The following is a 14,623-nucleotide window of genomic DNA, read 5'->3' as shown; positions in this document are numbered from 1 at the left end:
GGAAATAGGTTTCCCCCGCAGTCAGTATCGCACAGGCATTCCCCTGGTGCCTACGCAAGAGGCAAACTGCAGGAGGGGATGAATCCGGAGTCACCCTGCGCCCAGGGCTGCCTTGCTCTCCCCGCAGGACCGTGCCCTGACGCAGAAGGGGCTGGAGCCCCTTGGATGGGGGGGTCCTGCTGCCGGCAGGGCCAGCGGACATCTGCGGGTACAGCACCCGAATCCAGCCCCTTGCCAAGCGCGGGGACCGAGGCCCGGCTGGGGACGTGTCGCTGGCGGCGGCCGCGTGCCTGCGTGCAGCGGGGCCGGGCGCAGCTGCCCTGGTGCTAATGCGGTTTGTAGTTATTGGAAACTGGACTGCTAAGGAACCAGGATCCCGTTTCTATGGAAATGTCCTGGAACATCAAATGAGGGAACAGAAAAACAGAAAAATATGTTAATGAGAGCTGCGAGGCAGGGCTCTCTCTGAAGTGTTTGTGATTTTGATACCAGGCATCTCCGGGTCTCCTGTGAATAGGTCTTTTCAGCTCATTATCACCTTCCTGGCGCAGAAAAGCCAACAGGAGCGTGACGGGTTGGCGCAGCTCTGCATGGCTGCGCCGCGAAAAGACTTCGTCACTTGGTACCGCGGGCACCGTCCGGCGGACCTGCACGCCTGGGAAGCACGGGACGCGGCCCGTCGGGCTGCCTGTCCCCGTGTCACCCAGCCCCGTGGGCTGCCAGCCCCGGGCTGCTCAGGGCACATCAGCCTTGGGTCCTGGGGGTACTGCCGGTGCCTGGCTTGGGGGGTTCCCTGCTGGGGGGTGCCCGGTGATGGTGAACCCCTGGTAGCTGCAGGAACGTGGCCCGGCTGGGGTCAGCCTCCTGAGGGGATGAGCCTGGTTGTGGCCCCATCTGAGGGGCTGGGGATGGTTTGGGGTCACCCTACTGAGGGGATGAGCCCGGCTGTGGCCCCATCTGAGGGGCTGGGGACGGTTTGGGGTCACCCCACTGAGGGGATGAGCCTGGTTGTGGCCCCATCTGAGGGGCTGGGGATGGTTTGGGGTCACCCTACTGAGGGGATGAGCCCGGCTGTGGCCCCACTGAGGGGCTGGGGACAGTTTGGGGTCACCCCACTGAGGGGATCAGCCTGGTTGTGGCCCCACTCAGGGGCTGGGAACAGTTTGGGGTCACCCTACTGAGGGGATGAGCCCGGTTGTGGCCCCATCTGAGGGGATGAGCCCAGTTGTGGCCCCATCTGAGGGGATGAGCCCAGTTGTGGCCCCATCTGAGGGGATGAGCCCGGTTGTGGTTCCCGCTGAGGGGCTGGGGACGGTTTGGGGTCACCCCACTGAGGGGATGAGCTCGGTTGTGGCCCCATCTGAGGGGCTGGGGACGGTTTGGGGTCACCCCACTGAGGGGATGAGCCTGGCTGTGGCCCCATCTGAGGGGATGAGCCCGGTTGTGGTTCCCGCTGAGGGGCTGGGGACGGTTTGGGGTCACCCCACTGAGGGGATGAGCTCGGTTGTGGCCCCATCTGAGGGGCTGGGGACGGTTTGGGGTCACCCCACTGAGGGGATGAGCCTGGCTGTGGCCCCATCTGAGGGGATGAGCCCGGTTGTGGTTCCCGCTGAGGGGCTGGGGACGCTTTGGGGTCACCCCACGGAGGGGATGAGCCCGGCTGTGCCCCGCTGAGGGGACAGAGCCCGGCGGCGCCGCGGCTGAGGGGCCGGGGGCCGCCCCACTGAGGGGCCGGGCTCGCTTGCGGCCCCACCGAGCTGCCGGTGCCCGGTGCCCGGTGCCCGGTGCCGCTCGCGGATTGGCGGCGGCGGCGGCGGCCCCACCCCGGCGGGCGCGGCTGGGCGGTGCGGTGCGGCCCGGCCCGGCCCCGCCGCCACTCTGCGGGCGCTGCGGGCCGGGCCGAGCGGAGCGGAGCGGGGCGGAGGAGCGCGGCCATGGCGGCGGCCCCGGCGGGTAGGGGCGGGCAGCGGGCCGGGGGGGCGCGGGCCGCACTAGCGGGGCTGCGCTAACGGGGCTCTCCCCCTTCTCCCCCTTCTCCCCACAGAGGCCGAGACCCGGCAGCGGCTGCTGCGCACCGTCAAGAAGGAGGTGGGTGCCGGGGGCCCGGCCCGACGGGGCGCCGAAAGCCCGAGGGTCCCTGTCCCGCGGGGGGGGAAGGGGACCCCCGGGGGCCTGCCCGCCGAAGCCGGGCTTGGACGGGCCCTGCCATGGAGCCGAGGCGGCCCGAGGGCCCTGCGTGGACGGCGAGAAGATGGGGAACGTGCCCACGTGTGGGCTCGCCCAGCGCGAAGCGGTGGTGGCGTGGGTCTGGTTCCTGGCCAGGCGTCTTCAGCCCGCTGTTGGTGCGTGCTGTGAGCTGTGCCGTGAGCTGTGCCGAGCTGCCTCCGGCTCTGTCAGCGCTGGGCTCGGCGTTGCAATGGCTCTGGCGTTAAGGCAGGGAGCCGGCAGCGCATCCCGGCACCGAGCTGGGAGCCCCACGGCGCTGCCACGTCGTGCGTGGCTGCAGGGGTGACAGGGGGGCCTGCAGGGCCGCCCCGACCTGGGGGGACCCGCTGCAGGGGAACCCGGGCTCGCCATGCCCTGTGCTGCAGCCCCGGATCACTGGGAGCATCTCCTGCCTGTGCTCTGCCCCCACAGGTCGGCCGGCTGGGATTTTGGAGGGTGTGATGCGTGGCGTTTTGTTACTGGTCCTATGAGCATCTTGATATGTGCTTTATGGGCACGAGAAAGCGGAATGTCCCTGCTGGAAACGCAGCCCTGAGCTGGGTGAGCAAGACCTCCAGCTGGTGGGCTGGGGGAGGCTGACGGCACGGTGTTTGCCCGTCCATCCAGACCACTTCCACACCTTTAATCCTGCGCCGGGTGTGGCGGCGAGGAATGCTACTTGTTGCCTTGACAACGGCTATTAAACCAGAGAAGAGGTATGGCATTTATTTGGCGTTGTAGATAAAGCTGACATCTCATTATTGTCGTCTGTCTGCGACTCCTCCTGAGCAGGGAGAGACAAAACAGCAGACTGCGCTTCGGCTGCCGCTGCAGGAGCGGAGCTGAGGATTGCCCGTCGGCGTGCCAGTTAAACAGCTTGGCCGGTGGACGGGAGCTTCCTTCCGGAGGCTGCTGGGGCCTCTGCAGGCTGTCATTTACACGGGCATCTTCCGCACCGGCAGTCGGTCCTGGACTTCTCTCTCTCTCTCTCTCTGCTCTTTCTGCAGGGCTGTGTGCTTGAAGAGAGCGCAGCTTGTGCCTGGAGGAGGAGAGCCGAGGGTTGTGGCGTGCCCTTCTGATAACATGGGGAAGCTGTCTGCTGGGTTTTTGTAGAATAACCGTACTGTGCAGGGGGGTGGTGAATGCAGGTGAAGGTGAAGGAGTGAGGTAGGGTATGGGAAAAGCCTTTCTGCCCTGATAAAATGCCACCAGCCCATGTGCTGTGGTTTCATGACATCAGCGTTTGACACAGGCTAATTCCTCTTCAGCAGCCCTTTAGCAAGGGCAGCGCTGATGCAGAGCAGAGATGTTTCTCTGGCAGTCCCGTCGCCCTGGGCTCTGCCTCGGGATGTCTGTGTGCTGGTGGTTCTTTGCCCACGCAGGCAGCGGGTGGCTGCGCTCGCCATGAGGTTTCTCCTAGCTCGGTGCCTGCTGACGGTGTCCTTGGCCCAGCAGGATGGGGCTGTTTGCACACAGCTACACAGGTGCGTGGATTCCATGTCAGACCCACGCTCTGCGCTCTGTTAGGATTTAAAAAAAAAAAAAAAAAAAAAAAAAAAAAAAAAAAAGAGAGAAACACGATCCTGTAAGTTATGCAGGTAATTATTTAGTGACACCCCTGAAACTGAGAGTTGATGGGGCATTCTGTTGCCAGTTCCCTGCTCAAAAGGCCTATTTTGCTTATTCTTTTTTTCCCCCCTCTTCTAGACTGACTGCAGGTTAAGTCAGGAGCTTGTGCAGACTTTGAAGCAGGACGAGAAAGGGCCAGCAGCAGAAAGCTCCTTTTTATTTCTTTCCACCCCTGGAATTTTCACCTTTCACAAAACTCCATGTTCTCATTCCATTAGACCATACCTTTATGCAGGGCCTCAGCTGTGGCTTTTTGTGGTCTCGTGGGGTTCTCGCATGTAGGTGAGCTCCACTGGATCTAGGAATGTCTATAGATCGTACTGGGGAAGCCATACCACATCTGTCATCCTAGTGCAATAGCTGAAGGCATAAAAATACTGTGTAGACAAGGTCTGATTAGGAGAGATAGATAAACAGTAGATGGAAACTGTCCAAAGTACCACAATGAGCAAATGGACTTCAGTATTTCGTTGTTGCCATGGTTAACGCATTTTTATTTTTAAGAAGACCTGCTCTGCAGTAGATCTGTAGATTGAAATGTGTTGGGCTGTCTCTGTTGTTGTCATTTTTTTTTTTTTGGTCCATGTGTTTGTAATATATCAAATCTTGAAAGCTGCAAAATTGACTATTTGTCAGCAGACTGTAAGGAAAGAAGTGGCAGTATGATTTTCTGAGGAATCCTGTTCCTTGTTATACAGGAAAAGAAACATAACCAAATCTCTCTTTTTTTTTTTTTTTTTTTATAGCCCTTATCAGATGGAATGAGGCTTACTTAAAAATCCAGACCCTGAAAAAATATCCCAGGTTAAAAGAGGGTTGGATTTTCAGCTAAAAAATATTCTTCTTCTTGCAACCCATCCTCCCCCCCACCTTTTTTTAAAAAAGAAGTTTCATTTTTAAGTCTTTTATGAGAGTCTTCTGGTAGAGTCTTCTGCGTACCTCCAGGTTAATTGCGCTGCATACGAGAATAGGTGGGGAAGCAGGTGTTACCCGTGAAATACAGGCTGTTTATGCCGTGCCTGGAAAATTAGTGGCACGAAAAGCTGAATGGAATATGAAAGTAAACAGTTGTCTTGCTTATTCCTCTGTGAAAACTTAGTTTTTATTTAACTTGCCACTCAGCAAGTAGCGTTGAGTCTTTTAATAGCAAGTCGCTGATGTGCATGTATGCAACATTTTGCTGCCTGTTCTTAGATTTATTTTTTTTAACATGCGAGCTACTTCGTTCTGGATTGGTGGAAGACTGGAAATTAATTTATCGTTATTAGGATTTGAAAAAATTCATGTTGATAGCTTTATATGTTCTCAGGGCCGAATTGAAAAACCAAGGCTTTGTGTAGCTGTCAAAACTGTTCAGGTGAGATGAAGATGAGGATGATAAGCAGCTGCTTTGTAATGAAAGTCCCTGTTTGCAGAGGGACCTTCTGATGGCTCTCGAGCACCCCGGTCAGCCTTTTTCAAATGTTCCTATATCAAAAGTAAACAGAAGGCTTTAATGCAGCGTTTCTTGATTGCCTGCATTGATCTCCTCAGAAAAAAAGCATTACTAATCACTGGGGGCCATTTTCTCTCCTTTTGAAGATAAAAGCGCTCGTGTCTCATCCTCCAAAACCCCTGGCTAGCTCTCTCGTACCCAGTACAAGTCTCACGCTGCTTTCCTTCTCCCTTCATCTGCCGTGTTCGGGGAGGCGAGCTCGGTGTTCTGGGGAAGGCTCCTTCCTCCCCCCCCAGCCTCTCTGCGCTGCCGAAATGTCATCCCCTCCTCTTCGTGGCATCCTGGCGGTTGCCGTAGAAATACCTTCGCGCAGAGCCATGACTTCAGCGCAGGCCGGGCCTGCAAGGCCCACCTGGGGTCCTCAGGTTCCACCCGGCGAATCCCAAACCCTTGTCAGTGTAACTCAGAAACCGGGGGCTTTGTGGGGCAATGGGCGCAGAACAAAACCACGGGGTAAAGCTTCAAGGTCAGGCACTGAAAACGGAGAAATGACTATAAAGTTTTTCCCCGAAATGTTGTGGTGTCCGTACTGAGCGCGTCGCAAATAGCGGTACCAGCAGTGCCAACAGATGGCGTGGAAATTTGCATTTGACAAGCACAACAGGAATAGAAATGGCTATAGCGTGATCTTGAGCTGTCTTAAATTAGTGTTGCACATACGGGTTTCTGGCCAAAAGTTGACGCCAAAAGTTGAAGAGAGCCCGGTGCAAAATGCCGTCTGCGAGTACAAATCACTGGGATCGTTCCCGTTTCCCCCAGGATACGGTGTGGTAGTATGCACCCTTCCGTTTAATGTCTTTGTGATTTCTTTCCAGCAAACTGTCGGAGCGTTCCGGTGTTTTACTCGTGTGCATCCGTACCTTCTTCCTGCTCAGCGCCCGGCCAGGCTCGGCCGGCTCCTGCCGGGGAGGACGCGAGGTGGCTGCGCACGGCTGGCCTGGAGGCCGCCCGTCACGGGGATGCTGCCCCAGCTGCGGCACGCCTCGTGCCTGGGTTAGTAGGCGATGATAAATAATTAAACGCGACTTTTAGAGAAGCCAGAGGTCTCAGCCAGTAGGGTTGCAATCGATGTCTCTGTGGCAGCAAGGATACGGAGCTGCCGAAGAGCTCTTAGTGCCGGCGTGCGTAACGGTGATGGAGGCGTTAGTGGAGCACGGGGCTGTGCACCCCGGGGCTGTGCTCCACACGGCGATGGCCCACTGCACGGCCAGCTGCCGTGGGGCAGGAGCTGACCGGCTGCGTGTCTGCCAAGCACACCAGGAGCAGTCCCCTGGGCCACCGGGTGGCTGGCGAGAGCCCCTGGAGCCTCTGGGCAGAAATAGCGTGTGTGCTCTGTGACGGGCGTTGTTTTAGCTGATGGGAGCACGTTAATCACAGTTATTTAGGAGGCAGCTTGTAGAGTCTTAGACAAATAAGTGGCAGAGCTGGGCAGCAACCTGTGATGGTGCTGGAAAAGTCTGTCTGGCACCTGCTTTCGGAATAATGGGGATGCTTGGGGCTGAAGAGATAGGAAAATGTATCTTGCAGCACTGAGTTTGACAATGTGAGTTTCAGAAAGAAGCCTGCTAAAACGAGGGTGTTGTGTCTTTGTCAGCAGAAGCAACAAGACTGTCAGTAGGCAGACATTTCATTTTCAAATGAGAAGATGAATCTAGTTTGTGAGAGGTACTGGACTGGAAAGTTCTGCTGTAGAGCAGCTTTTTAGCTGCAGCACAGCCAGTGCCATTTTTCTGTCTGCCACCCCCAGCGCGCTTTGCCCCGCAGGGATTTTGATGGACACCAGGTTGACAGTGCACGAAGACGTGGGGTTTTATGCATAATATTTCTGTGTCCTAGAGCCGAACGGGGGTTCTTCACCTGCTTTGCCTTGCACGCTGAGCCGCCTTTGGTACAAACCAACCTAAGAGCCGGAGACAGAAATCAGCCGCGCTCTGCTGGGAAATCTTAGCTGGGTGACCCGGTGGCAAAGCCCGGCCGTGGGGCTGGCTGAGCTGCAACGCAAGCGAACTGTTTGTCCTTGCAAGCACAAGCATGCCTGTGATTGTGTTAATATTGCGTCTGTTTCGCTAAGTGCTCCCTTAGCATTTTATAATACCTGAGAAGTGATAATAGCGCAGCACCGCATGGACAGGTCTTGCACAGTGTACGGGAAACTGTCTGCTGCAGAGCTTAACCAGAGCCTGTTCTTGGAAAGAGACCTTGATTCAGAGAAGCAATTAAAGAAATGCTCGGATTATGTCAAGGATTTCCCACGTGGACTTGTTGCATCAAAACTAACGGGTAAAATGGGAGTTTTCAGTGCTGCCAGTAACTTCCAAATGCATAATGAAAGCAGAACTTAGTCTGCGATAAGATGCAAGCTCATAAAAATATTTGAAACGTGAACACGCAAAAGCAAACCAGGTTTAAAGGCTGTATCATCAACGTGAGGTTTTCTTGGCTTCCTATTTGCTTGAACAGGTAGAAGAGCAGATGAAACAAGTTCTTGGAAGAGAGGAGCTGCTGGTATGTTTTTTTTTTTTTTTTTGCAGTCTGTTTGCATCTGGCTTACAGCAAACAGTAAGAGTTACGAGCATGGACAAACATACGGGCGATAGCCTGCTTCACCAGAAGCACCTTGATAAGCAGTGAAAGTCTTTGCAAAAAGCACGGCAGGGGAAATTGTGAGTGTTAACGTTACTGAATAATCTGCAGGACGGGCTGTAGAGTGACTTCCCTGGAAAAATCCAGCCGGGTAAAAAGACGGGGTTATGAGCAAAGAGTGCCTTGGGCTGATGACAGCCAGGGTTCGTGGCTCGCTCCTGGTCTCTGCACCTTGGTGGTTATTTTAACTGCTGTCGTATTTGGCTTGCTCCATCTGAGGCTGCGTACGGGCACGGGGAGAATTCGCCTTTGGGGTGCAGCATAACCCTGGGAATTTTGTAGCAGAGACACCTCTGGTCCCCGCGGGCCCAGCGCTTCTCTCAGTGTTCTGGGCTTTTGGGTCCCGTTTTGGGGACGGGACGAGGAGGAGCAAATACCATTTGCCTGGTAATTCGTGGCTGGGTAGCAAAGAAGGGCTCGCGGACGTGCCGCAAGTCAGCGGTTCGGGCAGGACTGTGGAGCCTGGCTGCCTTCTGCGACCTCTGGGGCTGGGAGTGACGCCGTGGGGTTTGCGTGGCCGCCTCGCTGTGGGGTGCCTGTGCCCCGCTCCCGGGGCAGGGGATCGCCTCTCCCGGGCTCGTGGCTGTGCTGGGAAGGGCGTTTTGTTCTCGAGGAGCGCTTCACAGCGTTCCTCTGGAGTTTACCTACCGCTAAATTACTAGCCGCTGTTTTAATTTCCTTTCTAATAAAAGGAGAGTAAATATCTCATTTTTCCGTCGTCTGCCTTTAGACGGAGAGTGGGCAGCTTCATTTGCTGGGATTGTTCTGGCTACAATGCGAGAATTAGCATGAAAATGCCGGGATGCAGCCTGCTCAGAGGCAGCCCCGGTCCTCCCTGGGGTGCGAGCCAAGCCCGGGCGAGCTGGCGCCCTGCAGCCTGGCAGCACCGCGGGCGCGCTCCGCTGCCAGGGGAGGACGTGGGAGCCTGGTGGAGGGTCGCTGCTGGGGGGCTTGCGATCCCCAAGGTCTCAGCAGGAGAGCGCTTTGGCATCGGCAGGCAACAGCCGCGGGGAGAAGGGCAGGATTTGGGGGTTCTCTGGGGTGGGGCAGCGTCCTGCTGAGCTGCCCTCGGGGTGCCAGCCGTGTCCGCTTCGGGGCAAACGTAGCGTCGTTGTGTGGTCTTTACGAGACCCCATCTCTCTGTCCAGCCCCCAGCTGTCGGGGCTTCGTGTTTATCGTATGGCTGCTCTCGTTCCGCTCCGTCCCTTCACGTCAGGTGGGTGCCCTTGTTGCAGTGCCCTTCCCACTTTCTTTAAATATCTTTATGTTGTTGAGGGTGATAACCTCAGTCAATAGAATGTTGTTGTTTTTTTTTTTTTTTTTTCCTTTAATGGGTAATTTTCCACTAAGCTGCATCTCTTGGAAGGGTATTTTTCGGGCCTTTCAAGTGCAGGTTGTTTGTGCCGTTTGTGCTCGCGCCAAGACGCCCGGCCAGAGCTGGAGTCCGGCCGCGCTGGTTGCTGCGCAGACAGATGGTCCCTGCCCCAGAGGACCCTCACGGGGCTGTGATTGCAGCACGGCACCAGGGCAGCGAGGCGGCGGCTCGCGCGAAAGGTGGCTGACAAATATTTGGATATCCTGCTTTAATTTGATTCTGCTCCTAATGTTAATCACAAGCCGGTAACAAACTGTGTGCATTGATTCCCAAGTGCTCGTGTTTTTTTTTTTGTTTTTTTTTTTTTTTTAGTTTAAAATACAGATCCTTGACTTACGCTTTTGGATGGTTCGCAGGGAGGCTAAGTTCCCCTGATGGCTCCTGGTCACAATGAAGGAATTTCAGATCCAGAGAACTGATGACCTAGCTGGGGTTTAAAAATTCCCCACTCTTTTTTTTTTTTTTGTTGTATTATTTGAGACTTTTTAAACAATATATGTGGTTAGCAGCTCGGCCGCATGCTGAAGGGATCAGCCGCATCCCTTCGGCTGCTGGGAGGAGCTGGGAGCCACGTGCCGTGCCCGGTGAGCTCCCGGTGCTGTGGCATGCAGGTGCCTGAGCCGCTTCCCCGCGGCGTGCCAGGAGCATTTGTGCTGTGCTGTTACTGCCTCAGCATCCCGGCCCCGCTCTTCCCAGCCTCCCTGCGCACACAGAGGCATCCCCCCCAGGTTTAAATGCTCCATAAACATTCGCCGTCCACATCTCGGTTCCATCCCCTGCGGCGAGCCCCTGACTCACTGCCAGCTCACCGGAGCAGCCGGGGACGCAGGTGAAGTCACCGCCGGTCCTGCTCCCTCCTGGGCTCAGCAGCAGCTCTGTTTGTTGCCCAGCACATCGGCGCAGAGCAGCACGGGGAGCTGACCTGTTGGCTTTGACATGCGGACAGACGCTTCTGGCTTTAGATAGGACTTTTTTCTTAATCCATATTCATGAAAAGGCTTCCTTTATTGAGCCATCAGTTGTGCATAACTGACCTTGATTATATCTGCCAAAGGAGTTCAGTTCCCCAAACAATTCCATTAAAGGTCTCATACATGCAAGGTTTGCTTGGCCAGGTCTTGCCCTGCTGTTTTTTTTCCTCTTTTCTGTGCCTTTACAGAGAACATCTTGGTAAGCAGAGCCTCTCTTACGCCCACGTCTCTGCGCTGTGAGCCCTTTCCCCTGCGTTTTCTGAAACCAAAGAGTGAAAAGCAGGATGTTTGAGGGGCAGTGGAAGAGGAGATCTGGGCATGCTGGTAGCTCGGTGTTTAAAAGGAAGAACTGTTAGGAACTGAACGTTTCAGGACCAAACATTCAGCTGGGCTTTTGCTGATTTCAGCAGGGTTAGGGAGGGCGATGGCTGGGGATGGCAGTCACCGCAGCTCTGAGCGGGATAAGGCCGGCTGTAGGAGGCGCAGCAGCCCGCTTCCCTGGCAGGTCTGACCTCCCTCCTGTCTCACGCTCCTAATTTATGTGGGTTACCCTTTATTTTCTTTTCTATTGCCACGCAGGTCGCGTTCCTGGTCACGCTCGGTGCCAGGCGATGGCTTTGGCACTGCCACAGTTGTCGGTCATTTCGAGCAGCTGTGTTCCTAACGAAATTTGTCAAAGCCCCACACAATGAAAGAACAGGATCCTATGAAAGCGTTACAAGTGAGGTTTGGTTACCCTTATTTAGATGCCTTTGATCTAAACAATGCTTGGTGCCTGCAGCTGAGTCTCTGCTCGTTGTTTTCCTACTTTGAAGTTCCTCAAAAACCAAAGCGCCCTTTTGTCGTTACCTGACTTTTTGAAATAGCCTGTGATGGGTGGCAAGCAAAGACGCAGTGACTCTCTGCGAGACCTCGTGTGCTGTTGGAGGCGGTCAGAGAAGTCAGGAGCCAAGGAGGGTTCCTTACAGCCGTGCTGGTGGCCTGGTCCCTGCCCAGCTCCGTGCCTCCTCCCTGTGCGGGCACACGCCACGGGTCTCCTCCCTCTGGTCTGGGGGCGAAATCTCCCAGTTGCTCTAACTGGACCTCTGTTCGACAGGTGAAGCAGATCATGGAGGAGGCGGTGACGAGGAAGTTCGTGCATGAGGACAGCAGCCACATCATCTCCTTCTGCGGTGAGTCTCTGGCGGCGGGATGCCGGCGTCACCTGGGGCTGCAGCACCCTCCTCGCACGGGGTCTCCTGCCTCGTGGCCTGGCTGCGCTGTGCCTGCTCCCGGGGATGTCCTCGGTGGGGAGGTGGCTGGTGCCACAGGCCTGGCAGCAGTCTGGATCCCTGAGGCCTTCACTCTGTGCTCAAAACAGATCGACGCGTGTCAGAAGGATGCTGGCAGTGCATACAGTCACTTGAGAAATATTAGAAATAATCTAATTTTTTAAGCCCCTTGAGAATCTATTCAACAGAAAGTCTGTAAAGTCCAAATGTTCCTTTGCTGTTGTGGAGTAGGAGTTTATGGAAAGGAGGCTTCAGTCTGTCTGAATGCAGGAACAGGGAGGGTAGGGGCTGTTAAAGCACCTTAACGGGGTTTGTGGAAGACCTGCTCTGACACTGTGCTGCTTTGGGTCTTGTTTTCTGGCAGCTGTGCTTTTCACTTCACCTGCTTTTCCCACCTTTTTTTTTTTTTCCCCTCTACTGGTGTGACGATTTTGTAAATGTGGAAGCGTTTAGAATTAATTCGTCGAAGTCTTGGCAAAGCCTTTGCTTCAAAACCTCCCTGAAGAGCGGCTGCCTTTTGCCAGCAGTACATGCCGGGTCGACTCCGCGCAGGGGGCTGTGGTGCGGAGGCGCTGAGGGCAGGCAGGGGTCTCGGTGCCTCGGAGAAGGTGGGAGCAGGAGAGCAGCCTTGCTCCTGGTGCCGTGAGCTGTTCCTGGCCGCGGGGCTTGGTGTGTGCTGTCCTCTGCAGAGCTCAGCAGGGAGCACAGCCCCCAGCTCCCCCGGAGCAGCGCCGGTGCCGCCACACGGCTGTGAGCTGGCTTGGTGGTGGTGCCCATGGCTTGGCAGCGGTGCCCGGAGCCCTCCCAGCAGCTGCTCTGCTCCCGAGAAGGTTTCTTGGGGCTGGACCAAGCCACAGAGCTGTGCTAATGGCCCAGTGCGTCAGCTCCCCGTCTCCTCTGACGGAAGAAAACAGGGCTTTGGCTTCTGATCGGATCACCGCTCATCATCAGGGGAGACTTTGCGATCGGGGTGGCAAAATGAGGTTGTTTCTGGTGTTCTGGCCCTTCTGTGTAACTTCGTTCACCCTTCCGAGCGGAAGGTGCCTCGGACACGGTTAGTGCCCCAGGTGAAGCAGCTCCTCGAGCACCATCGGGTGTTCGGGCACAGAGTTCTCAGAAGTGTGAGCAAACCTGGCTGGTGGCTGGGGGGGGCGTGGAGGAGTCCCAGACCTATGCAGACACCAATTAGTCTGTGCTGATAACGGGGGGAGCACCTCAGGCTATCAGCTGGGTGAGTTTGTTGTGGCCCAGGGAGCCGCGGGCCGGGAACCAGCCCCTCTGTGCTGGGTGCGGATGAGGAAACCTCTCAGCCTCTGGGAGGTGCAGGTAGGATGGGGAAGGGGCCAGGTGGGGGGGCTTCAAGCACACGGAGAGGCAGCATTAATCGGGCACCAGCAGCCCTGTCAGCGTCGAGTGTTTACCCACTCACCCACAGCTCGAGGGTGTGCTTTGGCAGGGCGCCTGCTGCCCTCCACCTGCCTCGTCTCCTCGCTGGCAGCTGCCCGAGCGGTGGGTGCTGGCTCTGGGAGACGGCAGGGAGACAGAGCAGGGAGGGTTCCCCCTGCCTGCGGGCTCAGGGCTGCTCACAAACCCTTCCTGCTTTTGGAAGAAAAGCGGTGTTAGGGGAGGGAGGCTGGCTGTGCCCTGGCGTCGGGTCACCTGGGGCTGGAGGGGACGTTTCGAGGTGTCTGCTCCAGCCCCTTCCTGCGCGGCACCACTTTGAGGGGCAGACCGGCTTGCTCGGGGTCCGCTGAGTTCTGGCCGTTTCCCAGGTAGAGATTCCGCGCCTCCCCACGGCTCTCGCGCAGGACAAACACCTCCGCTTCAAAGGATGCCGAGGGAGCTGAAACCGCCGCTCAGCACCAGCACCACGAGCCCTGGCTGCAGGTGAGGGGGGGGCAGCCTGTGCCCGTTGGGCGCCTGCTCTGCTTGCTGTGGCTGTCGCCTCCCCGCAGAGATGTTTGCTGAGCCGCAGTCAGCTGCGCTTCCAGCACGCCCGCGCTGGGGCCATGTGGCTGCCGCTGAGCAAATGCCGCAGGCAGCGTGCGGAGGGGGAGCAGCCCTCCTCCATTTACAAATAGCTGAAGGGCAGCTTGCTAATTTGGAGGCTGGGAGGAAAATGACAGAAGCGATGACAGCTAGCTTTTGGAGGAGTTGCTCCGATAAGACTCGTGTAGTGCTGTTGCCACTGAGTAAGGCTGGAGCATCCACAGACACATGCACGGAAGGGAAAGAAGGGAGCCGTGAGGACTCCCTTTCTGCTTTGGAGAGCAGAGAGGCTGCCTTCCTCCTTTTTTCCAAGGCTCCTGGATGAAATACGTGCAGGCGCTTGTTTCAGGCCTGTGTGCCATGGTGCACTGTCGACTGAACGGCATCGAAAGAGCAGAACAGGCTTCAAGGTGTGACTCATTCTCTGCTTTTCTGTACAGCACGAGGCTTCGCAGCCCGGAATTATTTATAGCTTGCTGCGACACAGAGCTGAGGCATCCAGGCACGAAGGACTTGTTGGTTCCTTCTGGCTTCTTAATGATGCCACTGCTCTTTCACTGGCTTATGGTCCCTACACCTAGGCTGCTGCTGCTGCTCTCTAATTTGGATGGTATGTGCACCTTCCTGAGTGCTGCAGCTCCCTGCGCGCCGGGTGAGCTTATAAATAACCTCTTCTGCTGACAAGCAGAGCGTGCTGCGAGCCTGGCTCTGGCTAGGCAGAGCTGCCCTTTTCTCTGGGGAGAGCTGCCTTCCTCGCCGAGCCCTCCTCATCCTCCTGCTGCTCTGCGTGGCCAACGTAGCGCAAACCCCTTCCGATGAAACCAGTGGGCTGGCAGGAAAGGGCAGCTGCCCCCAGCTGCTCTGATTTGCCCACGAGGGAAGGGCTGGAAGCAGACAAACACGAGCTGGCATCTGTCACGTTCGCCCTGCCCTGGGAGGCTGACTGAGCGCCCTCGGCAGGGCTGGGGGCCTGCCTGTGCCCGGGGCTGTTCGTCTGCGTCAGCGCTAAGGTTGCATTAGTGCCAGGCCAGAGCGTGCTCAGGAT

The 14,623-nt window shown here is 56.6% G+C and overlaps 1 protein-coding gene across 10 annotated transcripts in view; it reads left to right on the top strand.

The window, feature by feature from the left end:
- The first annotated feature begins 1,838 nt into the window (after positions 1–1,838).
- The window catches only part of SGSM1 (small G protein signaling modulator 1), a 40,045-nt gene continuing 27,260 nt past the window's right edge, over positions 1,839–14,623 (top strand). For 5 of the 10 annotated variants that reach the window (XM_066979296.1, XM_066979292.1, XM_066979294.1 and 2 more), the window contains exons 1-3: positions 1,840–1,953; positions 2,045–2,088; positions 11,415–11,490. In XM_066979296.1, coding sequence (XP_066835397.1) covers positions 1,935–1,953; positions 2,045–2,088; positions 11,415–11,490 — 139 coding nt within the window. In that variant the 5' untranslated portion in view covers positions 1,840–1,934. Of the gene's footprint in view, positions 1,954–2,044; positions 2,089–11,414; positions 11,491–14,623 lie in introns of all 10 variants that reach the window. The other 5 variants (XM_066979291.1, XM_066979297.1, XM_066979295.1 and 2 more) reach the window with 3 other exon arrangements.

This window comes from Anser cygnoides, chromosome 17, assembly GCF_040182565.1.
Source record: "Anser cygnoides isolate HZ-2024a breed goose chromosome 17, Taihu_goose_T2T_genome, whole genome shotgun sequence".
In the NCBI taxonomy this organism is placed as follows: domain Eukaryota; kingdom Metazoa; phylum Chordata; class Aves; order Anseriformes; family Anatidae; genus Anser; species Anser cygnoides.
The sequence above is the reverse complement of the archived record's forward strand: the minus strand, read 5'-3'. Positions and strand labels throughout refer to the sequence as shown.